Source organism: Serpula lacrymans, assembly GCF_000218685.1.
Source record: "Serpula lacrymans var. lacrymans S7.9 unplaced genomic scaffold SERLAscaffold_12, whole genome shotgun sequence".
Lineage (NCBI taxonomy): Eukaryota > Fungi > Basidiomycota > Agaricomycetes > Boletales > Serpulaceae > Serpula > Serpula lacrymans.
The window spans coordinates 849,379-876,211 of NW_006763301.1; the positions used below are offsets into that span (position 1 = coordinate 849,379).

At 44.6% G+C, this 26,833-nt stretch overlaps 8 protein-coding genes across 8 annotated transcripts; 4 read left to right on the forward strand and 4 right to left on the reverse strand.

The window, feature by feature from the left end:
• Window positions 1-81: 81 nt before the first annotated feature.
• On the forward strand, window positions 82-1,211 carry SERLADRAFT_476062 (uncharacterized protein; the record flags this gene model as incomplete). Its single annotated transcript, XM_007322087.1, has 4 exons — window positions 82-224; window positions 283-482; window positions 546-850; window positions 908-1,211. 3 exons carry the CDS (start codon window positions 193-195, stop codon window positions 653-655), a joined length of 342 nt encoding a protein of 113 aa, XP_007322149.1.
• Window positions 1,212-1,766: 555 nt separating this feature from the next.
• SERLADRAFT_398663 (uncharacterized protein) lies at window positions 1,767-2,653 on the reverse strand (the record flags this gene model as incomplete). Its single annotated transcript, XM_007322088.1, has 5 exons — window positions 1,767-1,810; window positions 1,864-1,924; window positions 1,980-2,185; window positions 2,254-2,450; window positions 2,540-2,653. The coding sequence occupies 2 exons, from the start codon at window positions 2,414-2,416 to the stop codon at window positions 2,040-2,042; spliced, it is 309 nt and encodes a 102-aa protein (XP_007322150.1).
• Window positions 2,654-3,895: 1,242 nt separating this feature from the next.
• SERLADRAFT_476071 (uncharacterized protein) lies at window positions 3,896-5,428 on the forward strand (the record flags this gene model as incomplete). The annotated part of the gene is made up of 6 exons (XM_007322089.1): window positions 3,896-4,139; window positions 4,196-4,360; window positions 4,436-4,496; window positions 4,557-4,762; window positions 4,822-5,018; window positions 5,075-5,428. 6 exons carry the CDS (start codon window positions 4,082-4,084, stop codon window positions 5,321-5,323), a joined length of 936 nt encoding a protein of 311 aa, XP_007322151.1.
• Window positions 5,429-6,435: 1,007 nt separating this feature from the next.
• Window positions 6,436-7,889, reverse strand: SERLADRAFT_476072 (uncharacterized protein; the record flags this gene model as incomplete). Its single annotated transcript, XM_007322090.1, has 6 exons — window positions 6,436-6,504; window positions 6,564-6,760; window positions 6,824-7,041; window positions 7,090-7,168; window positions 7,219-7,383; window positions 7,462-7,889. Coding segments are annotated over 6 exons (765 nt in total), but the record flags the coding sequence as incomplete, so codon positions are not given.
• Window positions 7,890-8,287: 398 nt separating this feature from the next.
• On the reverse strand, window positions 8,288-12,793 carry SERLADRAFT_363284 (uncharacterized protein; the record flags this gene model as incomplete). The annotated part of the gene is made up of 16 exons (XM_007322091.1): window positions 8,288-8,912; window positions 8,977-9,432; window positions 9,482-9,578; window positions 9,636-9,727; window positions 9,787-9,907; window positions 9,969-10,182; window positions 10,236-10,277; window positions 10,333-10,442; window positions 10,503-10,598; window positions 10,651-11,072; window positions 11,126-11,381; window positions 11,434-11,699; window positions 11,847-12,168; window positions 12,219-12,257; window positions 12,305-12,352; window positions 12,566-12,793. 16 exons carry the CDS (start codon window positions 12,791-12,793, stop codon window positions 8,416-8,418), a joined length of 3,306 nt encoding a protein of 1,101 aa, XP_007322153.1.
• A 207-nt stretch (window positions 12,794-13,000) lies between these two features.
• Window positions 13,001-14,183, forward strand: SERLADRAFT_476080 (uncharacterized protein; the record flags this gene model as incomplete). The annotated part of the gene is made up of 3 exons (XM_007322092.1): window positions 13,001-13,257; window positions 13,335-13,939; window positions 13,991-14,183. The coding sequence occupies one exon, from the start codon at window positions 13,691-13,693 to the stop codon at window positions 13,937-13,939; it is 249 nt and encodes an 82-aa protein (XP_007322154.1).
• An 8,325-nt stretch (window positions 14,184-22,508) lies between these two features.
• Window positions 22,509-23,030, forward strand: SERLADRAFT_441567 (uncharacterized protein; the record flags this gene model as incomplete). Its single annotated transcript, XM_007322093.1, has 2 exons — window positions 22,509-22,694; window positions 22,773-23,030. 2 exons carry the CDS (start codon window positions 22,509-22,511, stop codon window positions 23,028-23,030), a joined length of 444 nt encoding a protein of 147 aa, XP_007322155.1.
• A 503-nt stretch (window positions 23,031-23,533) lies between these two features.
• SERLADRAFT_351580 (uncharacterized protein) lies at window positions 23,534-23,758 on the reverse strand (the record flags this gene model as incomplete). The annotated part of the gene is made up of 1 exon (XM_007322094.1): window positions 23,534-23,758. A coding segment is annotated over one exon (225 nt), but the record flags the coding sequence as incomplete, so codon positions are not given.
• Window positions 23,759-26,833: the final 3,075 nt, after the last annotated feature.

Here is a 26,833-nt window from a genome sequence, read left to right on the forward strand (position 1 = left end):
TCAAATATGTTATGCGTGACTACCGCGTCTGTCACGTGATCTTGATGAGCATGTCACTCCCGTGACTCCCGTGACTTACCCGCCCACCAATCCCGCCGTGGCGGTGATCCTTGTCAAAGTCTCTGCATTCACTGTCATCTGAAGTTTACACACGCGTAGATAGACGTCTTATTCGATATCTGCACCTTCAAAATGGCTAGTAAAATTGAAGAATACATCGAGAAGTGAGTGGCTGATCGTGATGAGACTGATAAGCCACATAATTTCACCTTGTATTCGCAGAATTCATTACTCCGATCGCTATTCAGACGATAAATACGAATATCGCCACGTTATTCTCCCGAAGCCATTACTCAAACTTGTGCCGGAAAATTACTTCCAGGATCCGGTTCATCGTGGCCCCTTGCGCCTCTTGGAGGAAGAGGAATGGAGAGGTATCGGTATCACGCAGAGTTTGGGTTGGCAACACTATGAAGTTCATGGTGAGCTGCCCTTAGATGGCCTACGAGAATACCTTTTTTAATAGCCTCCACCGATGCCACAAGCACCTGAACCACATGTCCTTCTGTTTCGGCGTCTGAAAAACTATGTACCACCTGCGCTGCCAACGCTTCCCGTCGCTAGCAAACCCATGAGAGAAGGCAGGAAGAAGTAGTGTGTCGTGGCCGCATTCCTATGCTCGTAGCATTCTCTCACTTGCTGTTTCTTCTCTGGTTATATTTTTGAAATCCTTTTTGTGCTTTCTTGAACTCTTTTCATTGTATTATCGTTTTTTTGAGCAGGAAGACACCCTTCATCAATATGCACTGCGCTTATGTATGCATCTCTTTTCGGTCCTTCCATTGTCACTGTACGTCCGCTGTCATAATACCTATAGAGCAACATCTTTCATCTACCTCACTCACAGCGTCACTGGCATATCTATGTTCTATACTGATACCATGAGATTGCATCTGATAAGTCGATTTGTAGCCTCGCCACGCTGGACTCAGGAACAGGACCATACAATGGTCCATTTTCGATTTACTAAAATTGGATACACGCACGAACCTGAAGAACCTCGCACTTGGCTCTTTACAGTCGTCAGGGTGTTGGCATCAGGGGTTCTGTAGACTTCTGCTAAGGGCAACCACCAACAACTCCAGTGGCGAGTACATGCCAGCCTCTTATGGACTGATCTCTTGGTTTTCTGTACTGTATAATCTACCTTTCTGAGTCAAGCTTTCACTCGATCACAAACGTAATGATATCGATGCGACGCACTGGCAGCCTTCCAATGAAAGAAATATTTTCTCCGCCAATTCAATGCTGATATATATCCTTTTGGAGATTTTGACTGGATACTAGTTGCGACGAGGTCGAGTTCGTTGGCAACCTCCGTGACTTTCTCGATCCTCGATCCTCGGTCGGTCGTAGTTCAATCACTAGGCACCCGAATGTAAAGAACTGCCTTTACCAGATGCGTCTCCATTCTGAATCATACAGTCGTGGCTAATAGCGCAGTGATATAGATATCTTGGACTTTTACTGCGCTACTGCACTCACTTTACATATCAAAATGGTTGGCATCTCCCCACAAATTGTTTGGTCTTTAAGAGGTGAGCGTCCTAATAACATGGACCAAGGCAAACGCATTAACATTATACAGTCGTAGCTACTGTGCTACAGGGTCTGGCTATACTTTTGACTATGATCAGACTGAGCTACCGAATACGTATACAACGTTTTTGGTGGGAAGATACATGGGCTGCTATTGCACTTGCCTTGGGGATATCATTTTTTGCTTCTGAGTGGGTATATCTAAATACCAGTAAGCGCCTCAGACAGCTCACTCTCACCCAACGTAAACTCAATCCAAGTTAGCTGGTCAGACGTCCACCTCAGCTTATTGGGTATACACATTTTCATTCACGTGTGTTGTTTGGTGAGCTTAAATGATATTGCTTCACTACTAAGCTGACTAATCTGGTCTTGTTAAGGGCAACTCGCATGAGCGTGGTGTTCTCCGTGGTCCGATTGACATATTCTTTACAACTCCGTCAATACATTGCCATAGGTATCATCGCACTCTTCGTTGTTATGTGGGCATCCTTGGTCGTACAAAAGGCATATCTCTGCGGCCGGTTTTGGCGTTGGCAAATTGGTTGTCGTTTGTTAAAACCTATGATCATATCAGAGGTTTCTGGTGAGTACCATGATTCACAGTTGTGGTGGCTTTCAACATATTTTTCTCGGGGCCATTTTCCATTTTAGCCGATTGCATCTCGGATTCAATTTTGGTAGCGTTACCCGTTCGCCTCCTCTGGAACGTCAAACTACCTCGGAGAGCACGTCGAGTAATTCTCTGCATTTTCTCCACTAGTGTTGTGATGTCATTAGTATCGCTCTTCCATGCATCTTGCCAGTTTGCAAACATCCACCCCCTCGTCAACCTAGCTGTAAATTTTGAGGTACGTGATTCTCTTCACGGCTAATTTGGATGTGATCGACCCGTTTCAGGTCGCCCTTTCTCTGATAGTGTGTAATCTTCTTGTGCTAGTCACGTTGCTCTATCGTATTCTACGAAAGGACGGAAATTTACAAACTCAAGATGACAGCGACAACTATACTAGCGCAATCACACAGCCTACAAGGCCGGTATCATTCACTACGGTAGACCTCGGTGAGCTTACAGGATATATGCGTACAACCAGGGCGCCAGACCAGTCTGGCATGGCTTCTGAGGTTACCACTACCTCTTTGGCGAAATCTGAGGCCCGGGCTGCTATATGAACGCTATTGATGGTTATTTTGGCGAGTGTTCGTGAAGGTACTCGATATGAGAAACGATGGGAGCAGAAAGTTTCGTCTATTTATCTGATTTTACCCGGTGGTGTGGTTTGCGAAGATATATTATTATTGGATGGTTGCCACACAATATGGGTTCGCAGCCTGAGGCATGAGGAATACATCTTGAGTACCTAAGTTACTTTGACTTCGTATGATTTTACTTTTATATATCTGTACTTTTTGTAGTTTCATTAATATTTATATTTCCTACCCATGATACAAATGTAGTAAATCCGCGATTGTATTATACTAACTTAGCAGATGAATGCTGTACGCAGTAGTGGCGGGCATGACTTGAGCTCGGAGCATCATGTCAACTCAAATTCTACCGGTGGCGCTCAGCGCTCATCACGATTGCTACCGTGACACCTCACAAGTAACTATTGGCCGATCCATAGTAAGTTATCAAGTTATTTAACTCAAATTGCTTTGGGCCTATTGAATGTCAAACCTTGGCTAGTGGTTAATTGTTTCTTTCTTGCACAGGTTCAAGTTTGCGGAACTGACAAGCCCCGAGTGTATTTCAAAACTTGTACGTCTATGTTTGACTTTTTGAATAGGCTAAGGTGGTTTACGGATGCGGTTACCCGATGGCCAGCTTTTCACCGCATGAAGCCCACTGGAAGCCCGGTTTCTCCCAGAATACTATATGCTTCAAAATATAAAAATTTAAGGTCCTTCTTATCACTGACAGGTCTCCGAGCCCAACCAGTCCAATACGAGACGTCCTGTCAACGCCGCATCAGGGGTATGTTCCTGTTCTCGAAGACGTATGGCCGCCGTATCCACTTATTCAAATCTCACAACGCAGTCGCGTCGTTACGACTTATTAGCTGGGCACCACCATTCAGTCCATCATGGTTTGATTTTGCATTTGTCTTCCACTAAGTTTATATAACTAAGGGTGAGCGGCAGGATAAAGTTTCACAAACAACCTATCGGTTTCGGTTTCGAAGTATCCGGGAGGACGACAATGTCCGCGGCAAAAGTCAGTGCGTGGTTCGGCAAATGCAAATTCTCCCCAACACCATTTTCCACCAACATTTCAGCAGTTACGACACATGATAAAGGAGACATGTGGTGTATGCTCATATCCAAACGGACCGTCATACTATTACCGGTCGCTGCCACCTTGGTGAGCAGTTATCGACAGGTTGCCTGGCGATTGAATTCATGAATCTGGCATCCCGTCGAGTAGCTCTATGCCGCAGCTGGAGCTATATAACGCAGAGCTGCAAACTCACATCAAACAATGTCCCCGTCGAGTACTATAGCAGTAGTCGCGTCTAGGGCCGTACAAAATTTGAGAAGTGAGTTCCTGTTGCGATAAGAATTGATGTATATTTGCTGACAACTGCGAAACCAGTCGTAACTTCTGTTTTACAAGGTTTGGCCATATCGTTGACCGTTTTCAGGCTTTGGTATCGGATACGACTACAACGAGCTTGGTGGGAGGATGGATGGGCTGCGATAGCCCTTCTATGGGGTACCTTGTTTTTGATCGCTGACTGGGTGTATCTGACATCGCCCAGTACGTTCTTCCTCTCTGAAGTATTTTATACACTAGAAGATGTCTTAATCAAAGCTTGAAATATATCTTTCATAGGTGGAAACACGTCCTTGGCAGCTTATTGGGTGTATATGTTTTCTTTCACATGTGTTCTCTGGTATGTGGAACAGTCTCTGGGATTGACTTGTCCGTTCACCTATATCATTATGGTGTGAAGGGCGGTGCGCATGAGTCTTGTGTTTTCAGTAGTACGGATGATGTCTCCTTCACCACTACGGCGACGTCTCGCTTTCGGAATTGGCGGACTTTTCGCGATGATGTGGGTGGGTCTGCTTGTGCAAAAGGTATATATGTGTGGTCATATAATCGGCTGGCACAAGACTTGCCACTTGATGCGGCCCATGGTGATAGTTGAAGTTGGTTGTAAGTATCTTGCGACTTTTTGGTCTCAGTCTCTCACCGCGACCTCGCTGTATCTGTAGCTGACTGTATATCAGACACAATCTTGGTCGTCATACCACTTCGATTACTATGGCACGTCAACTTGCCTAGACAACAACGTAGAATGATTCTATCTCTCTTCTCTTCAAGTATCGTGATATCTTTGGGTTCAATCCTTCATGCAGCCGCTCAGATAACTTGTCTGTATTCTCTGATTGGTCCCGCGTCAAATTTTGAGGTTTGTGGAAACAAAACTACATGTGCGACTTAAAGTATCTGATAATGCTATTTTAGGTTGCATTATCTATGATCGTGTGCAATCTCCTAGTTGCTGTAACATCCGTGTACCGTGTTTTTCGAGACGAACTGGACATGTTTGATGGAACCAGCGAGGAAACTAGGGACACGAGCGCGGCATCACAACTCACTTCCATTGACCTCAATCATCTCACGTCTGAGATGACTCAGGGTTGGACGCTGGCTTCTTCTTCATATGCATCTGATGAACCTCCTTCAAACGTTTCCAACAAACCACCAGACTAGGTGATCGAACAGTCTTTTTGTTTAACACCTTCAAAGGAAACGGTGGAAGGAAAATAATCGGACGTCGATGTAACGATGAGTGGTATTCGGATTTACATTGCGGGGGTGCGGCCCAAATCATATCATTCGGGGCCGTGAACAAGTGTCGAATTCTATATTGTGTTGTATCATATGTACCTAAACTCTCTTATAATTGTAGTGATACCTTGAAACCACGCTGTCAAAATGGGCCAACCATGGGAAGATTTTGTGCAGAGGCGGCCCAAAACGCTGGGTAACTCGATATCACATGGCTCTTTCGGAATTGTAGGGAGATCATATAGTTAATCAAACCTTGCATGACCTTGGCCAATAAGAGGGTACGGCGCCCAACCCTGTGGTTCTGAGTCCAAGGGCGCTAAAATGAGTAACCCGAGTGTTGTACTGATCTGATAGACTGATATTGGCATAGCGTACTGGAGAGATTTTCATAGGGGTTATTTTCTTTTTATACTGTATCTGAACCGCTGTTCTAATACAGTCTGCATCCATCGATCATAGCATTACACCTGCCTTCGTACCCGTGACATACATCCGCGACATGAATTTGCCATCCAATTTCCACAAGAAGTCCAGGAACTCTGCCGTCGCGGCTCAATTGTCAAGTAGCGCCATATCCCTGTACAGAACACTGTCGCAAGCAACACTGGGCGGTAATAATAGCGGTCAAACGTAGCTATCTAAGTAACGAGCAGCTGCCATCCTAGCATGCTGCACTTCAGTAGTTATACAAGTTTCTGTACCCAGGATAAGCGATACAAAATACGAACTCAAAAGAACCTGTAGACAACTAGAATAACAGGTCCACCGTCCGTCGCCCTGATTTCAACCACCCAGGACGCTGTTATTTCTTTATTTCACAATGTATGTCGTGATTGGGACATGATACTCTGCTATGGCTCCACCGTTGGAACACTGTCACTATCGGATGCAGACTTGACCGCTTGTGGATCAGCAGTCGATGTGTAGCTCGCACTTGGATGGCTCGTGAGTTGCTCTAGGTCAACTGTCGTGAACAAGATCGTGTGCGTGCCGACGGACCCATTTCGATGCCCAACGTCTATATCTTCGCCATTGCGAATCACGCCATAAAGATAGGTCACGATGACCAAAAGATTACAGATGATCAAAGAAAGGGCGATCTATTTTGACGCGATTTATTTTCCCACCACAGAAAGGTCCAATGAATAATAAAGCGTACCTCGAGCTGACCCGTTATAGTCTGCAGGCTCACGGCAGGTTTAATGACAAAGATGATGTGAATAACGCAAACGAGTGTGATTAAGACACTGCTTGAAAAGACAGATAAAATCAGTTTGCGCTGGTTCTTTGGCAAGTTGACATTCCGCAGAAGACGAATCGGTAAAGCAACCAACAGTGCATCTGAAACGACGTCCGCTAGAATATAACAGCATATAAAAACTGGAGCAGAGACAGTAGTGAGCTGATTGTTGTACTCACTAACGACTTGCAGTATGGCAACCGAAGAAGCCAGACGGCACTGGGCCGTAGATGAATCGTACCAATCTATATTATGTCCACATAGATAAAGCTTCTGCACGAGTAGTGCAACCCACATCAAAGCGAAGAGTACTGATGAACACAGGGCTAGGTAACGTATCCTGAGTGCCGGTGGGGCTAGGCGCACAATTGATACCATGATGCTCATACGAGCAAACCTTCACCAGATTTGAACAGGGACGTTGGCTAATAACGAGGACACTGACCATAAACACGTAGTGAATGTAGTCACAACACCCCAGTCAGCAGTAATGTGCAACATCTTTGATTCGCCTGATGGCGAAACTGTTCTACATAATGAGATATTAAGTTAATCCAAATAAACTGACACGTACCCTGCCCATCCGTTATTATCCACACACAAACCAAACTAATGCAGAGTGACAGCAAAGCGATCGCAGCCAGTCCATCGTCCCACCAAAAACGCCGTTTTCGAACGCGATACCATAGCCTAAAGGTAGTGGTCATTATAGCACACGCGTGGAAAACGGTCACCAAGACTGAAATGTAGAATCTTCAGCAGCTTAATGGGCCGGTACCCCCCCACCACGGTACACTTGACTTGGGTAAGCACTCACTCCTCGTAGTTGTTACGGATGCACAAGGCAAACTCATCTTGAGTGGAGAAGGCTGGATGTCGCGATCAGAGCTTGGAGGAACGAATAGCCAACTGTGAATATCTGGAGAGAACTAGACATAAATATAGCGCCTTGGTAAGATCTGGAGAATTTTAGCACTGAATAATAAGTATTAGTATATATGGATCGTGGAAGTATCCTGAGTGGTTGAGGCGTTGGCACGGCTACGTATACGGTCGAATGCTGCATTAGCCACGGTCGGACGTTTTCCTCGATTTGTCACGACCTTGTGCTGTTACGTTAAGTGCGCATAAAAACGCCTTTGAACGAAACGTTAAAATATCCGACGAGGCTTGTCGGTGCCAATGCTGCTTTAGGCATCGTGGAGTCATAGTACTATACGACGTTCGGGTTGACCTGATTCTATTAGCTGTGTTGTTTCGCGCGCGGCATCAGAATTTGACGAAAGACTAGCACCAGTTAGCAGGCAGTGTGATATCTATTACAAGTCTCACATCCACCTTATGTTTCGTAGTAAAATCGGGTGCAATCGCAAGGATAAAATAAGGGACAACCATGGGCAATAGTATTTAAGCACACCAGGTGGTGGGACTGTGAACAAGTAAGTTACCGCGGAACGCCAGAGTTTCGGATACTTACACGGCCTGAGCTGCACAAGACAGACATAGCTTGGATTACCCAGGGACTTGTATGATGGCATCCCTTGCCATACTGTACGCGACGATACACACCTGATCATGACCCGGAATGCGAAGCCCGTGGTGTACTACCTGTCACTATCATACACTTCAGTTTACTTTGCCATATGGGTATGAGAAGAAACTTTCATTAGGGTATACAGTAGTACGTATATGTTGAAGTGGATTAGCAACAAGAACATTTTACAAGATGCGACATCCGATTATCGAGGAAAGGTACCAGCGACGGCAAAAATCAAAACTTCGCCGCAGGTAAATCACCCCACTCGACTAGAGGCCTCGGGTCTCTAGAAGTGCTCAGAGAAGACTTGAAAGCCTTGCTATCTTCGATATAGGTTGCTCCCTCGAGGAGGCCCTGTTCAATATCCTCGGCTTCAGGAAATTGTCCTACCAAAGCAGGGATCTTTCCTAGAAGCTCCTGTGACACATTCGGCGCTGTCATCAACTCGGTAAAAACACCAGCCCAATATTTCCCAAAGTCGTTAGTGGTTGGCAACTGATCACCAAGCTCTTCTCTCCATGCCCCGTGTTCTAGTACGACCCCAGCAGCCTTGGCCAGGCCCTCGAATGCATCTGCAGCTGCGACACTAACCTTCTTTGGGCGAGGTCTGCGAGAACGTAAGTGGACTGAGATTTTTGACCGCGATGGGGACGCAGGGTCCACGTGAGACTGGAATAGCGAAAGTACATCTTCTTTGTTGACGTCCTTCAGTACATTCAGGTTCGTGTCCACTATACGTTGAAGAGATTGAAACCTGATAAGCGACCAGAAGTTGGGGAATGGTGCTTAACTCACATCTAAAGAAGTCTAAATATCCTGAATCTATATGCGCCCAATACCTGTTTGTTTCCTCAACCAGGTTTTTCACAACCTCCTCCCATTTCTTCTGCAATCCTTGTTTTTGCTCTTCAAAGGTCTTCGGTTCCATATTCTTGATGAAAGCCCTCATACTAACCAAAAAGGCCTCCACTCTCTGTTCAAGGTATGTAGGATTCCTCTCGCTTTGAACAACGATCCGTAAACCAAAATCAGCCGATCCAGGCAGTACCCATGTCGAACAGAATACGACATAACCAAGCTGCTCTTTTGTCCGGAGTACGTTGAAGGCAGGTTCACTCAGAATCTGTTGAAGAAGAGAGCCAATTACCCGCAGGCGAGCATCGTTGCGATCGCCGATATGGACATAGTAAGTCAATGCGGAATTCGGCTCGTTGGGGTTAGGCACAGGTAAAGTCCACACGAAATTTGAAGCTAATAAGGCGTAAGCATGGGTAACATGACTTGGAAACATGCCAAACACCTTTGGGAGGAATGAGGGCCCTATCAACGACTTCATCTAATGGCAAGGGAGCTGGATCGAGTATCTTCTCTCCCATTGTGGCCAAGCCAATAGCCTCCTATAAGTAGTAATGTGTTCCGTTATTGCAACATTTATCCCTTGGAATGGTACTTACGTCCTTGTACATGTTACCCGCCACTAACATACGGATATTCAGTTGAGATAACATTTCCTTGGCGTGCATTTGTATATCCTGCACCGTTACACCTACATATTTTGATGTTAAGCATTGGCAATTTAAGTGAGGGAAAAAAAGAAAAGCGCACGAGGAACCTCTGGAAGTTTTTCTTCCAGAGTCCATTGTTGATTTTCCAAGAGATAGCGCCCGTAATAATCTGATAGTCTGTAAGTCTGGCCAAGGAAGAAGTTTCCCCAATCCCTCTCGATCTGCGATAAGAGGGATGAGTTTTTTTTTTTTTCACTCGGCCCTTACTTGTCCGACACTCGCCTGCTCTTTGACAACCTCAAGCCGATCAGCTCGGACTTCCAAGGTTTTGACTCTTTCCAGAACATGCTTGGCAAGGACACCTAGTTTGTCGTTGTATCCATTCAGTGTGACCCACAGTCCGAGGGAGTGTGAGGCAAAACCGTACGAGAGACCGGCGAGCGACGCATCGTAAGAGAACTCAGTCAAAGAGTCATTCACGAGATCGGAAAAGATACTGTAAAACATTGTCAGATAGCCCTCCAGGGATTAGGTCCTAACTGTGCTCACCGTGTCAGAACAGCAGCACGTGGAGATGCGTTCGCTAGTGGGCTATAAAGCTAGAATATTACAGGCCACACGCCGTCAATAATAAGGGGTGACGTACCTCCGAAGCTCGATAATGACAGTTGCCTTAGGCAGCCAGAATTGATCATCTTTTTTATACCAGACCGTCGATAAGGGCGTCTCGCGAATTAGGTGAGGACGTTTGATAGTCTGTTGATGACAAGAATACTGTCAATGTAGCGGCTTATCGCGTAAAAGTGAGTAACTGACCTCGGAGACAACACGTTTCTCCACGTTCAGGTTCGTCGGTATGAACTGATTTGGTCCCGGCAAATAAAGTTCGGGTAAATCGTTTTTGCCCTTTGCCTAAATCAATCCATCAGACTATCATTTGGTCGCGGATCCGTGCGTGACATACCTGGATTACGAAATCTTCTTGCCACCTTTCTACTCGGTACGGGGTACCATACCATGGTTCTGTCTTCCAAGTGGCATCTTTCTGACCGATACGTTCATGATCCTCTTTCCGTGCCATGAGCACCACTCTTCCCTGGTCGATTGTCAACCCGTTTAAGATGTCGTTTACCTCTTTTTCCCCGTTTCCGCCTTGATCCCATTCCCACGTCAATTGTGGGGCACTGACGGTGAGTTCTGTAGGCACTGGCCACACCATTTGCTGCGAAAGCCACACAGCATAATCATCCGGATTCCGTTTTGCCGAAAATTGGAAGTTAGTATTGGAGAGCGCGCTTATCTCGGCCTGATACCAAGCTGGGAAAGTAGATGAGCGGAGCAATGACAGATATTTGAATGTGGCCAAGACTATGGACCGATAGTTTTCTAGAAAACAGTCAGAATCGATTAAGAAGCGAGAGCAATGAGCCTGAGCTTACGGAATCCTTGCTCCGTCATGTGTATCGTCACTTTGAACATGCCAAATCCTCTTGCTAGGCTTTGACTTCCAGAATTCAGTGAAGTAACCCAACCTTTGTTCTTCAGGTATGAATGAAGCGACCCAGGGCCTTCGTGCCCAACAAAATGTGCCAGGAAGTTCGTAGGCTTGTATCGCCACAAAGGAGCTTGATAGTCCAAAGGGAAGGAAATTTCGACAGCATGAAATCTCATGATCGTTTGCACAGAAACCAAGGTCTAAGAACAATGTCAATGAACAGTTAGCTATAGTACACAGATGGGAACATACACCCATTTCATTAGGTCCAAAGGGATGATCGTTGATCATCGGAGTTGGGTCCAGACCGCGATTCGAGATCGGCGAAAAGAGCTTGGAGACCAAGTCTGACAACTCGTCCAATGATTCTTGGGGACAGTGGATTATGACACGAGATATACTGAAGTAGAATTCTCTCGACATACCTTTACCAATAACACATAATCTCATTCTACCTGCACAGTATTCCTTGCTCCACCATTCGACCAGGCGGCGGCGGGTCTCGCGGCCAACAGCGCCTCCATCAGCATCTGCCTCACTACTTATAGACACGGTTGAAAGAGATGGAGAGGGTACACGAGATGATACGGGGGTAGGAGAGAGACTATCATTGGCAGAAGAAGTACCATTCACCGCTTTAGCTGTCCCTGCGTCATTCAACTGACCCTTCGCCTTGAGTTCTTTGCCGGCCTTGGACAAACTTTCTCTATTCCCACTTCCGAACTTCTTCCACGGATGGCCATCTTTTGTTAGCTCCTTGTTGAGTTGGAAAATTCGCCACATGTCAGCCTGGTGATTCTTCTTGTGTTCAGAATCGACAGCATTGAGTTCACGCGACGTGCAAGAGGGAGAAAACAGAGGACAGTGAAAGAATGCTGCGAAACGAGTGAGCGCGGGTGCTAGAGCGGGAGTAGCGACGCTGAAATAGTAGTTCGTGTTTGAAGTCGACGTGAAAGCATTGGACGAGCCGTTATTTTTCGATAAGAACTTTAAATACTTGAGATTTAATCAAGAACATTAGAAAGGTGAGCACGTACTTCTGAGTATTCGTTCTCGCGAGGAAATTGCTCTGTACCCTGTTGTCTTGTGAGATATGTTTAATCACTGTATTCAGGTCACTCACCATAAATAGCAGATGTTCGCAAAAGTGTGCCATCCCTGGCATGTCATCCTATGGAATAGATGATATCAGTAATGGTTTTCAGACATGTTAGTGTTAGCTGTGGAGCTAATACGGAAGTGAAAGTGCCTAATGACGTGCCACCAACCAACAACAACATTTCCATCAAACGAAAACGTTGACGTTTTGTTATCTCAGTCACGGTAGAAGCTTCGAGTAACTCAGAGGTGGGACCTCAAATTCAATTCGAGATTAAACACTCACAGGATCGTATAAATGGCCGACGGCGACGTCCAGACTAGCAGCTGCGGTATCAGCCTTCGGATCATGTATGACAGTGGCATGTAATCCGTTTTCGAGCTTTATGACTCGGTATTCCTTGTCGTCTGACTGAGATTTCTCGATAGCTTTTGAGAAAATTGAGTAGGGTGGTATTGCCTGCCGGCGCTGAAGTTGAATCCAGTCCGCTTGAATATTGTTGGCAGATTTCATGACAGAGCGGCAAGGTATGCGAAGGCGATAAGTGTTATTCCTAAAGACTGGCCTTGAGAAAGGAAAGGAAGAGAAGAGAAATGGGACTCTTGAATAATAAACCATGCACTGCAAACAATGGCGTGTCCAAAGCCGTAAAACTAGCTGCCGTAACTATTTGGACCGACCAAGGAAATGCGCGCCACCTGCCACCGCGGTGAGGACCTCGACAGTCAAAATGAAAACCACCACCGCTGCTGTCCGCATACCTTCCCAGTCCTCATTAATATCGGCACCCTCATAAATACACATGTCGTTTGGTCATATCTGTATGTCTCGATGTTAAGCCAAACCTCCACGAAATGTCTGCTTTCAAAGCAGTGTATCAAGAGACAGATCAGAAGCTCAAGTAGCCTGGGTAATCGTGGCCGAGCTCTTACGCATTCTCGTCCAGCGGCTGTATCAGATCGAGGGAACCAGTCACTGTGAGTACCTGTTAGAGGTCAAAGATCCTGAATAGCCATTATTTTTCTCATCCATCCTTTCATTTGTACTATTTCAGCTATCAGCTATCATTGGATCGTTGGTTGCCTCGGAGATTACTACTTACAGTGAGCTCTTGCTTGGTTTATCCGTTACGAAATATGTGGTTGTGAACCAAGCATCGTATCTGGTCAGACGTCGATTTCATGGCTTCTCCATCCTCATCGGTAGCAAAGGCTCGCGGCCTCAAAGATATCCATTCCGGAATCTTGCAGCAGCAGTCATATTGGGCCTCTTCTTTCGTTCTCTGCGCACCTGCGAGGTCATCGTGTCTGTTTGTAATGAACAGCAAGATGTGCAAGCTAGTATGAGAAATGTGAGAAATTTCATATCTTTCACAATTATTCCCCTAGACGGCAGTGTTATGCGTTTGCTATGCAAAAAGCGTCGCTACTTCTAGTGGGGATTCACACCGGGTGGTGTAAGCTTTACCACTTCATCGTTCACCTGATGGACAGCCAAGTTTTCCTCTTTCTACATGGAGATTTGGCTCTGAGACCAAGTTCAGATATGCGCATGGTTCCAATGCACAAGTCAGATACTGATACGTCTCACAACACACCATTTAACAATAACAGAACTCATCACTCTACACTGCCACAGTTCGTTAGAATGGCCCACTAGGTTTGTTTTTCGAACCTCTCTTTTTCCGCTTATCTCAGTACGTTTTTCCAGTTTTTTAGCAGTAGAGTCGTTTGTGCCTTGGTAATCAAGTGCTCATTAGAATCGATATGTGTTTCGATTGCCAAGGGGACAACCTCGGTCTCTTGTTTTTTCAAGCGAGTCATCACTCACGGAGCTCTGCACGAAGAATCGATGTTGTTCAGTCCTGGGGTGAGCTAATGTGAGCTGACCCTCGGCAATATTTGTAATGGAGCCCAACTTGTTCTTTTATCTATTCTACTCAAAGTCCCGTCAAGGAACCAGCTTATTATATGGCATATATGGTCTTTTCTGCTGGACGCTTCGACCTTCCTCAGCTAGAGACCCGGACTCTCTGTCGATAAGTCTACAGGACTAGTGGAACCATGCTATGTTGTGGCTGTATGGCCTTTCATGGATAGAACGGGGCTTATTTTCGACGCAGATCTCCCCCGAGTGTATTTAGAACTCGAGATACTGGCGCTCTTGTTCATTTTTGAAGCTACCCATCATGACAGAGAGCGCGTACAACTCCATCTACAGATAACATTACTAAGTGAACCATGACAGCATCTCTTGGATCATAGACCTGTATACCCTCAATTGCAGCCTCCTTTTGTGCAGCAGGATCACCAATTGCGTGTTACTCATGGTGTTGGAAGGCTATTGGATGGGTTTCAAAACTGACACACAGAACAGGTTAATCAACAGTGTAGTAGAGTATAAAGGCAGGAGCAGGTTCAGGATCAAATGATTCAATGCCCCCCATACACTTGCCATATATTGGCAAGTGCATGGGGACAGGGGTTAATGCCAGAGGCAGACACTTGAGGGAGGGCCTAGACAACACATTGACATGTCACCTGGGTCCTCCCTTGAGTGGTGGTGGTGGTGGAGGAGGAGGAAGAGAGGAGGTGGTGTAGAAACTAGGAACACTTAGCACTACAATAATATCACATCAGTGTAAGAATAACAACAAATAGAAAACTGATAACATACCCTCAGTTGTAGCCAGACCAACTGAGGGGAAAAGTAGAACAAGAACAACTATATATGAAGAAAGGAGAAACAAGTCATGTCTAATTTGAATATATTGTTGTATCGCAAACCCTATGTTTTCTATCCCAACAGGTGGTGGTGGTGGCAGAGGTGGAGGAGGGGCGGTGGTGGTGCAAGGAGGTGGTGGTGGTGAGGTGGTGATGGTGAAGAAGTGGAGGTGGAGGTGGTGCAAGGAGATGGAGGAGGTGGTAATGGAGAGTGTAAGGACCATTTATATTTTCTTATTTTCTTATCTTTTTGTTCCATGTCTTGGTTCTCAAACACTTTCCCTGTTACACCTCTGGCTCTAGGGCTAGAGGTATCCTTTGCTATCTTGCTTCTCATAGCCCTCACAGGCTTTCTTAACCATCATTACCACTTCATATCGCAGATCAGAGACTGGGTAGTACTCCCAGCCAGCCAGCACAATGGGTAAGGACTGGTGGTAGAGATCTCACCAACCTGTAGAAATTATATGTAAGCGAACTTTGGAGCTTCGCCCGAAGATTTACTCTGTGATTATAACTGGCTTTTTGTGGCCACCATTGTTCTTTCACATGTTATTTACATATGTTTGTTATATAAGAAGCATGTATTTACGTTGTTACGGCATTCATTTGCCAAAGGAATCCTTCTCCCGTGCCCTGAGGGACCAAATATCCAACACAACCGGCTTCAAGCCCCATCAGTGCCTGGAGATGTTAATAGACACTTTAGTCAGGATCATACCTCATCATGAGGATACGGTTCCTGAATATGTGTGACAATACTTATTATTAGTACATTCTCTCACCTGCTGATTAATCCCTGAAGTCGTACAATAATTATTCTTTTTCTTATAAGATAGTTTCATCCTCAGACCACTTTTCTTTTATTCTACTTCTGGTCTGAGAGATAGACAATTAGCTATAAAAACCCTACATACTCATGTATTGTTCTTTAGCTTTTTATTACTTGAATTACCTGCTATAAACTCTAGCATCTGTCGACCTCAAAACTCATCGTACCTCTTACTCCCTGTAAGTGCAGTAGGAGACAGGTATTATTTTTGTTATAGTTTAACGTTGCCTCACAGAGAGGAGGAGGAGGGGGGGTGGTGGTGGTGGTATTGTTGAAGTTCATCAGTTCAAACAGGTTTGAACTGAGTCTGGGCAATACAGTGACTCCAAAAACCCTTTCCATGTTGACTCTAAATGCCATGCATGAACCATACTATCAAAGTGTTACACTTGGCTTTGGTGGAATTATAAATAGTACATACCCTTGGCTATAAAATTGCCCCTAGGTCATGTGATTTGGTTCATATGCTATGGAGATATGGTCAATTTAAAACAGCAACACCATGGGAAGGGTTTTTTCACTTTTGTGTTAGGCAACATTATACTATAACAAAAATAATACCCGTCTCCAATTGCACTTGCAGGGAGTAAGAGGTACATGTAAGGACCATTTTACCTTTTTCTTATCTTCTCTATGTCTTGGTCCTCGAACACTTTTCCCGTTACACCTCTGGCTCTAGGGCTAGAGGTATCATTTGCTATCTTACTTCTCATAGCCCTCACAGGCTTTCTTAACCACCGCTACCACTTTATATCACCCATCAGAGACTGGGTATCACTCCCAGCCAACCAGCACAATGGGTAGGGACTGGTAGTAGGCATCTCGCCAACCAGCTCCAACCCCCATCAAGGTCTGGATATACTAATAAACACTTTGATCAGGATCGTACCTCATCATGAGGATACAGTTCCTGAACACGCATGACAAACATCTATTATTAGTACAATTCTCTCACCCGCTGATTAATCAAGTTAAAGTCGTACAATAGTTGTTCCCTTTTTCTTATTGGACCATTTATTCCTCAAACCACTTTTTGTCTATTCTCCTTTTGGTCTGAGGAACGGACAGTTAGCTATATAAACCCTACACATTGCATGTATAGCTCTTTAGTTTTCTATTACTTGATTTACCCGCTTTACTCCTCAACCAAAACCCTTGAGTTTACTCCCAAGTCCTCTACTTGCTATATTTACTAGCATCTGTTGACCTTAAGCTCATTGAACCTCTTACTCCCTGCAAGTGCAGTAGGAGGCAGGTTTTGTTTTTGTTATAGTTTATTGTTGCCTCACAGTACAATGAGTTTGAGATCAACAGATGCTAGAGATTGTAGCAAGTAGAGGATTGGGAGTAAACTCAAGGGTTTCTGTGTTGGAAGTATATGAGATGCACAAGCATCGTACAGCGTGGTGCATAGACGAGAAGTGGCGCAGGCGCCAAACTGGGAAGGCCCAGTGATTGAGATGGCCTGTGCACCTAATATACCGCTGTCGATGATGAGAACTGCTGTTAGAAAACCACACACAAAACAAACTAACACACAATCCTCCCAGATTCCACGGAACTTGTCTATGGGCTTTGCCTCCTAGAACAGTGGAGTGGTCTGGTTGTTCGTGGGGTGGTACGTATAAAGATCCTTCAAAGTAAAACCCAGAGGTGTATGAGTGTGGGTTTTGAGGAGGAGGGATAGTTGAATTTATAGAAGGATAGGGGCTTTGTGACAAGTATAGACGAGCACTACCTTGCTAATTGTAGCACAAGGAAGGTTTGAGAACGACAATATGACGAGGTTCCCAGTGATAGCAGGCTCCTGACGCACAAACTGTAGTGCTCAGAAGGACTCTAATTGAAAGGGATGACAATGACTTCAAAAGTGGGAAGTGACGATGACAGCAGTTGACAGTAGTAGAAGTGGGAAGTGTTGTGACCACACTGGATCACAAGTAGCAGAGTAGTGAACTTGAGAGTAGAGAAGAAGTCTGGATTGGAGTTCTTGTTCTTTTTTTTTTACAAGGTAAAATACAGGGGTTTATATAGTAAAAGAAAAGTAGGCTATGCACAGTATAGCTGTGCAAAAAGAATGAGAAAGAATATGAAGGAAGGAATGTACGCTGACGAATCCTGCGTAGGTAGTACAGGATAAGATTGTCAAAAAAAGGAAAAGAAAGGGATAGAACAATAAATGCTGTGAGTAATGTCACAGGTTTGTACAGCCATAAAGTAAAGTCCAATAGCAAAAAGAGAGCAGGAAAATCATGATGTCATGGGAAGATGCAGTAAAAAAAGGGCAAGGCAAAACACTATCAGTATCAACACAGTTCCTTTATTGTCAGTTAGGCATTCTAAAAAAATATGTGTCCATAAAAATGATTCAAAATCAAAAATAATTGCACTGTAAATGAATGTTCTGCTGAAAAAAGAAACTGGAGCCACCGGTCCACCACCTAGTCCAAATCCGACAGTTCCATGGCCTTACCAATGGACTGGTTGTGTTGGACCACCTGATCAAACGAGGGAGGGAGAGGAGTAGTTCCAATTTGGAACAAGTGAGTCCCAGGCAGCGTGTGGTAGGTGTAGCTGTAGCGAAGACGATGGGCAAATGATAAGTGTACCCAAGTGAATGGGACAGCGATGAACATGGGCGACGCAAGGGGATGAACCTTCTCCAGCTCAAAAACTACCCACCCACGCTCCAACCAGGCAAGACGAGCGGCCGATGTTTTGATAGTATATGATGGTAGATCGACGTCATAAAGATGGACCTGTTGCCCTATTTGAACCGGCCGCCGGGGCTTTGCTGATATCAGCAGTGGCACGTGGTAGTCAACGGATCGGCGACGGAAGCGGATAGGAAGTGGTGACATCAGAAATGGTGGGGGTGCAAATAAAATGAGGAGGAGGAGGGTGGAGGTGACGGAAAAGTGGATTAGAATGGGGATCCAGAAACGACCGTCAGGTGAGAATAAAAAGGAGAGGAAGGGGCCCATGGTGGGGCTAGGCAAAGGAAGGGGAGTAAGGGAAACGACAAAAGCGAGGGCGCAATGCAATGTGTAGCCAGTGGCGACGCAAAAATTTGCCGAAATGCCGAAACACGGAAAGTACCGGATGGAAAAGCAAAGGTGAGCGTGACTGGATTGCCTAATAGAGGTGGTGCTGATTAGCCACAAGTTCAAAAAAGGCAATATTAATTACTATTCCACGTGGCACTGTGCCTGTGTGGCGCAAAAGCGAGTCTTTTTGAATATTTGCTTCGTTATTGACACCTGTCCATGCTACCAATCAACTTTGGTGCATGACACCGCATCAGCAAATTTGTTTCCCTCTTCACATATATACAACTTTTCATTGTCAGGCAGACACCTCAGAGCTTCTCTTGAAGTCTGAGGTGAGATATTCCTTTTATTCAATTACATACCTAGCTTATATCTTCGTCCCCAGTTGTTTTACTTACTAGGTATAGTCTTCTCTAATGTATCTCTTAGATCTTCTCTTGAAGTCTGAGTTGTTTTACTTACTAGACCAAACCTGAACAACTTGATTCTGATGAGGAGTAAAGTGGGTAGTTCAAGTAATAAAAAGCTAAAGAACAATACATGAGTATGTAGGGTTTTTATAGCTAATCATCTATCTCTCAGACCGGAAATAGAATTAAAAAAAAGTGGTCTGAGGATAAAACTATCCAATAGGAAAAACAACAACATATCATATGACTTCAGGGATTAATCAGCAAGTGAGAGAATGTACTAATAATAGGTATATCACACATGTTCAGGAACCGTATCCTCATGATGAGGTACAATCCTGACTAACACATCTATTAATATATCCAGGCACATATGCGGCATAGAGCTGGTTAGTGAGATCTCTACTACCAGTCCTTACCTATTGTGCTGGCTGGCTGGGAGTACTACCCAGTCTCTGATCTGCAATATGAAATGGTAACAATGGTTAAGAAAGCCTGTTAGGGATATGAGGAGCAAGATAGCAAAGGATACCTCTAGCCCTAGAGCCAGAGGTGTAATCTGGCTCTAGCAGGGAAAGTGTCTGAGAGCCAAGACATGGAACAAAAAGATAAGAAAATATAAATGGTCCTTACATTTTGAATTGAAAAGGGTATTTGGATATTATCAGTACTTGGTATAGCCTCCTTTTGCCCTAAGGACTGCCTGAATCCTTCTAGGCATGCTTTTAATGAATTTCTGACACTCTTTAACTGGTATCTTCTCCCACTCCACTTGAGTCCTTTCTCACAATTCATGAATCCCATTGGGGGGGTTTTAATACCCTGCAAGCCTCCTCTTGAAACAAGCCCAGAGATGTTCAATAGGGTCTAGGTCAGGAGACTGTGTTATAATTGACATACCAGCACCTACTTACGCTTCACTTTTACTTTTACTTTTCATTTTCCAAGTCACATGACTGATCATGTGACTATTTACTTTACTTTACATTTCAGACTTTTCATAGTCACATGACCAATCATGTGACACATCACCTGACCAGTGTCTAGACTCATCATGTGACCAGCCACATGCTAGACAACGGACTTTAAACTTTATTTACAATTTTACAGTACCTCATGTATTTTTGTATATATACTGGAGCAATACATGGGGAGAGACTGAGCAAGTCCTCTTCTAGTGTATATCAACGTTAGTATGACAACCTCCCTCCTTTGATAGGTTGTACACTTCCTTATCCTCCATTGAGTGTTGCTGTGGTTGTGCTCCATTGCCCCAAGAATGTATCTTGTTGGTGTTGTCACAGACTGTGCAGGCCAAACTATAGTGTTGAATGCTTGCTCCTCTAGCCAGTCCTTGGCCTCCCTGCAGGTGTGCTTGGGATTATTATCCTGCTGAAAGATGATGTCAGGAGGATTGAGACCATATTACTAATACTCCAGGGTTTGCTGGAACTCATCCTTCAAAATCTGAAGGTAAAGGTCCCCATCCATTCTACCGTCAATCTTGGTAGTAAATCCAACCCTTTTCCTATTCATACAGCCCCATATTGTGAGGCAACGATAAACTATAACAAAAACAACACCTGTCTCTGACTGCACTTGCAGGGAGTAAGAGGTACAGTGAGTCTGAGATCAACAGATGCTAGTGAATATAGCAGGTAGAGGATATGGGAGTAGACTCAGAGGTTTCTGATGAGGAGTGAAGCGGATAATTCAAGTAATAGAAAGCTAAGGACTATACATGAATAGGTAAGGCTTTATATAGCTAACCATCTATCCCTCAGACCAAAAAAGGAATAAAAGGAAAGTGGTCTGAGGGGAAAATCAACCAATAAGAAAAAGGGACAACTATCGTATGACTTTGAAGATTAATCAGTAGGTGAGAAAGTGTACTAATAATAAGTGTTGTCACGCATGTCCAGAAACCGTATCCTCATGATGAGGTACGATCTTGGCTAAAGCGTCTATTAGTATCTCCAGGCACTGATGGGGCTTGGAGCTGGTTGGTGAGATGCTTACCACCAGTCCTTTACCCATTGTGCTGGCTGGCTGGGAGTGATACCCAGTCTCTGATCTGCGATATAAAGTGGTAACGATGATTGAGAAAGCCTGTGAGGGCTATGAGAAGCAGGATTGCAAAAGATACCTCTAGCCCTAGAGCTAAAGGTGTAATAAGAAAAGTGTTCGAGAACCAAGGCATGGAGTAAGAAGATAAGAAAATAATAAATGGTCCTTACACATATCATCAAGGAACCTCTTCCAAACTTGAGGGTTCCATTTACCAGCCTATCACTAAGCCCCTCACCTGTTACGATACACAATTTTTGGATCTTTAATTTTCACTCTCCTCTTTAACTTTATACTGTAGTTTTCACACACTGTGCCATGCGGCACTTCCAATTTTGTTCAAACTCCACCTTCTCGCGCTACACTGCCTTTATTTTTATTTAGCTACAAGTCTCTCACACAGTAGAGCTGGTCATACGGGCTGCGCCCTCTGACATTATCAGCCACTGATCTCATCAACTGTACAGTACATAAGTACAAACACTCTGTATTAGTATATATACCTCAATAGATCCAGGAGACTCCTCAGTGAGTCCTCCTGTTGTATCCTCACAACTAACTTGTTGAAACCTAAGGGGTAACCACTCCCTCTTCATTACTCTTTTGCTTGTCTGAGTTGTGCGTCAGAGTAACTAACTCTTGGTTGTTACATTAGGACTCGCTCTCACTACTCTCTTGCACGCTGTACAAACCCGGTCCCCAGGGTTAAGGGGTTATTGTTTGGGAATATCCCGTATAGCAGAAGGGTGCGCTCCTAGCGACGGCCCCGTAGTGCTCTGGGAGAAGAGACAATTATCTATACACAGCCCCCACTGTTAAGGGGAGTACTTTAGCTCAGCAATAGTGTGGAACTATTGTTGATTAGAATTTACATACAAATCTTCTCTTTCTCTTTCCTCTGACCAGGCCGGGCACTTGCCTCTGCCAGTCTGGAGAAGGGTTGACAGCCTAACAAGCAGACCACCCCCTGACAACCATTCGGACCAGGGTTTATTACAATACCTTTTATATACCTTTCAAATACTATAGTGTGGGTAGTCAGAGATTGAGATTCGATACTCAGCTGGGAAGAGGTAGATCCGCAGATAGCAAGCGGGGACCCCCAGTTACCATTTTTTATTGTACTTTACAAGAGAACAAGTCAACATGTTGTCGCAAAGCCAACCTGATGTCAACACTCTGTTGCACAACATGCATGCCCAGATTTTGGCGTTGACCACGCAACTCACCGAGCTACAGGCAAACCCCACTGCAGCAGCCCGCTCAGTTGAGAAGAAGTTCAATAAGAAAGTTGAAGTCGTTGCTGGCCCTGGCACCTTCGAAGGAGACAGAGTGTGATTTGCCAAATGGTGGATCAAGCTCCAAATTTGGGTCAAGGCAAATTGGGATGTATTTGCTGACGACTTTGAGGTAGCCACTGCAGTGCTATCTCGACTAAAAGGACCTGTGGCGGGTCAATACGCCCAAGTTAGAATGCAGGAGTGCTACACCATGGGAGTGTGGCCTGTCTGGGATGATCTCAAAGTTGAGATCAAAAAGTATTCCAAACCGCAAGCTGAGCGTGACTGGGCACGTCAGCAGATCTGTACCTTCAAGCAAGGAAACATGAGGACGGATGATTTTGTAACCCGGTTCCTGGCCCTCTCCATCCAAGGGGAAGTGTTCTGACTTATGTTTTGAAAAGACTTTCCAGAAGTCATGGTACTCGGGAGGTACCAGCCTCTTAATCTCTTCCTCGGGTTTTACCTCGTCATCGTCATTGTCAATCTTTTCTAAAGATCTGAGCTCATAAATGTGACCAGCGTTTATGTAACAACCTAGAGTTAGTTACTCTGGCACACACAGAAACACACTATAAAGGTAGTGATGAGGGAGTGGTTACCCCTTAGGCTGCAGAGACTTTGTTGGTTAACAACAGGAGGACTCGCTGAGGAGTCTCCTGGATTTATTGGGGTATATATACTAATACAGAGTGTTTGTACTTATGTACTGTACAGTTGATAAAGTCAGCGGCTGACGATGTCATGGGGCCTAGCCCGCATGACCAGCTCCACTGTGTGAGAGAGTTGTATCTAAAAATAAGAAGAAGACAACGCGGTGCGAGAAAGAGGAGTTTGAACAAAAGGGGAAGCGCCGCGTGGCACCATGTGTGAAAGCTAAAGTATACAAGGTTAAAGCGGAGAATGAAAAAGAAGGAAAGGTCCGAAAATTGTGTGATTGTAACAGTTTATCTTTTCAAGATGCTCAGTTTGACGGACGCGACTTGGTTTACCCAAGTTTTCACACTCCTGAGGGCAACGTGACAATGTGACAACCCCTGTCTGCCAGTCAATCTCAGGATTGTGTTTAAATAGCCAGGTCCAGCCTAAGATTAAATTAATCTTCCCTAGTTGGGTAGCTTCAGCGGTGACTCATTCTCTGTGTCCTTGGTACTCGACAACAAAAGAACATTTGTGTGTAATGCAGCCACCTGCTGTCATGCACCAAAGTTGATTGGTAGCATGGACAGGTGTCAATAACGAAGCAAATATTCAAAAAGACTCGCCTTGCGCCACACAGGCACAGTGCCACGTGGAATAGTATTAATATTGCCTTTTTTGACTTGTGGCTAATCAGCACCACCTCTATTAGGCAATCCAGTCATGCTCACCTTTGCTTTTCCATTCGGTACTTTCCGCGTTTTGGCATTTCAGCAAATTTTTGCGTCGCCACTGGCTACACATTGCATTGCGCCCTCGCTTTTGTCGTTTCCCTTACTCCCCTTCCTTTGCCTAGCCCCACCATGGGCCCCTTCCTCTCCTTTTTATTCTCACCTGACGGTCGTTTCTGGATCCCCATTCTAATCCACTTTTTTGTCACCTCCACCCTCCTCCTCCTCATCTTATTTGCACCCCCACCATTTCTGATGTCACCACTTCCTATCCGCTTCCGTCAACTACCACGTGCCACTGCTGATATCAGCAAAGCCCCGGCGGCCGGTCCAAATAGGGCAACAGGTCCATCTTCATGACATTGATCTGCCATCATATACTATCAAAACATCGGTCGCTCGTCTTGCCTGGTTGGAGCATGGGTGGGTAGTTTTTGAGCTGGAGAAGGTTCATCCCCTTGCGTCGCCCATGTTCATTGCTGTCCCATTCACTTATTCACTTGGGTACACTTATCTTTTGTCCATCGTCTTCGCTACAGCTACACCTACCACATGCTGCCTGGGACTCACTTGTTCCAAATTGGAACTACTCCTCTCCCTCCCTCGTTTGATCAGGTGGTCCAACACAACCAGTCCATTGGTAAGGCCATGGAACTGTCGGATTTGGACTAGGTGGTGGACTGGTGGCTCCAGTTTCTTTTTTTTTCAGCAGAACATTCATTTACAGTGCAATTATTTTTGATTTTTGAATCATTTTTATGGACACATATTTTTTAGAATGCCTGACTGACAATAAAGGAACTGTGTTGATACTGATAGTGTTTTGCCTTGCCCTTTTTTTACTACATCTTCCCATGGCATCATGATTTTCCTGCTCTCTTTTTGCTATTGGACTTTACTTTATGGCTGTACAAACCTGTGACATTACTCACAGCATTTATTGTTCTATCCCTTTCTTTTCCTTTTTTGACAATCTTATCCTGTACTACCTATGCAGGATTTGTCAGCATACATTCCTTCCTTCATGTTCTTTCTCATTCTTTTTGCACAGCTATACTGTGCATAGCCTACTTTTCTTTTACTATATAAACCCCTGTATTTTACCTTGTAAAAAAAACAAGTACTCGATTCCAGACTTTTTCTCTAATCTTAAGTCCACTTCTTACTGCTACTTGTGATCCAGTGTGGTCACAACACTTCCCACTGCTACCACTCTTAATTGCTGTTCGTCACTTCCCACTATTGAAGTCATTGTTATCCCTTTCGATTAGAGTCCTTCTGAGCACTACAGTTTGTGCGTCAGGAGCCTGCTATCACTGGGAACCTCATCACCTCGTCATCCTCGTCGTTCTCAAACCTACCTTGTGCTACAATTAGCAAGGTAGTGCTCATCTATACTCGTCACTAAGCCCCTATCTTCTATAAATTCAACTATCCCTCCTCCTCAAAACCCACACTCATACACCTCTGGGTTTTACTTTGAAGGATCTTTATACGTACCACCCCACGAACAACCAGACCACTCCACTGTTTTAGGAGGCAAAGCCCATAAACAAGTTCCGTGGAATCTGGGAGGATTGTGTGTTAGTTTGTTTTTGTGTGTGGTTTTCTAACAGCAGTACTCATCATCGACACTGATTCATTCCCTGTCACTCCTCTTGCTCTTGGACTAGAGATTACAGCCGGTATCTTATTACTTTTATCCTTTTTCTTCTTATTCTCCATTCATACTCATGTCCTATTGTACTTACAACGAAGGAGAACTGTTGTAGACCCTCAAGAAGATATCCAAATGACATAGCAACAATCTAGTGCTATGTCTGGGAATACTTTGGAGGGATATTGATAAGCGAGGAAGGCTGTGAGTCAGCGCCTTCTCATGGGCTTACTGATATAGCCAATTGCACACCTCTTACCAATACTTTCTCTCATATGGTTAGTAAATACAATAGATCGGACCACTTTCTCTTTCTTTTCCTATTTGTTAGTCAATTGGTCAGACCACTTTCTTAACTCTTCTCTTTCTCGGTCTGACCCTTGTTGTTCACTATATAAAGAAGTACATACTCGATGTATTGTTCTTTAGTTCAATATTAGTTTGGATTTGCGCCTATATTGATACTCTTCAACTCTCATACCCTGCTTCACCGCCTTTCAGCAAGGACTTGACCAGGCATTGTGTTTTGTTATATAGCTTCGTATTTGTTGCCTAACAGAGTATCTAGGCATGATCATTTCCAAAACCACTATCCGTATGGATCCATTAAAAGTCGCAGCAGTCGTTGACTGGCCAGCACCAAAGAACAAGAGAGAACTCCAATTATTCCTGGGATTCTCCAACTTCTATCAACGATTTGTCAAGGACTACGGACAAATTGCAAAACCGCTCACTGTACTCACTGGAAAGGTTGACTGGACCTGGAAGGACAAACAAGAGAAGTCTTTTGAAACATTGAAGAGAACACTCACTACTGCCCCCACTCTTGCTATACCAAATGACAAAGACCCGTTTAAACTGAGAACCAACACCTCTGACTTTGCTGTAGGAGCTGTCCTATCCCAAAAACAGAATAATAAGTTCAGACCCATAGCATTCTTTTCAAAAGCCCTTACCCCTGCTGAACAAAATTATGAAATCTATGATAAAGAGATGCTTGCAGTCATGACTGCACTAGATAAATGGCAACATCACCTTGTGGGATCGAAACACCCCTTCACTATCTTCACGGATCACCAGAACCTCCTTTACTTCCGCCAACCACAGAAATACAACCGATGTCAAGCTTAATGGTCCTCTCAGCTTGCAGATTATAATTTCAAG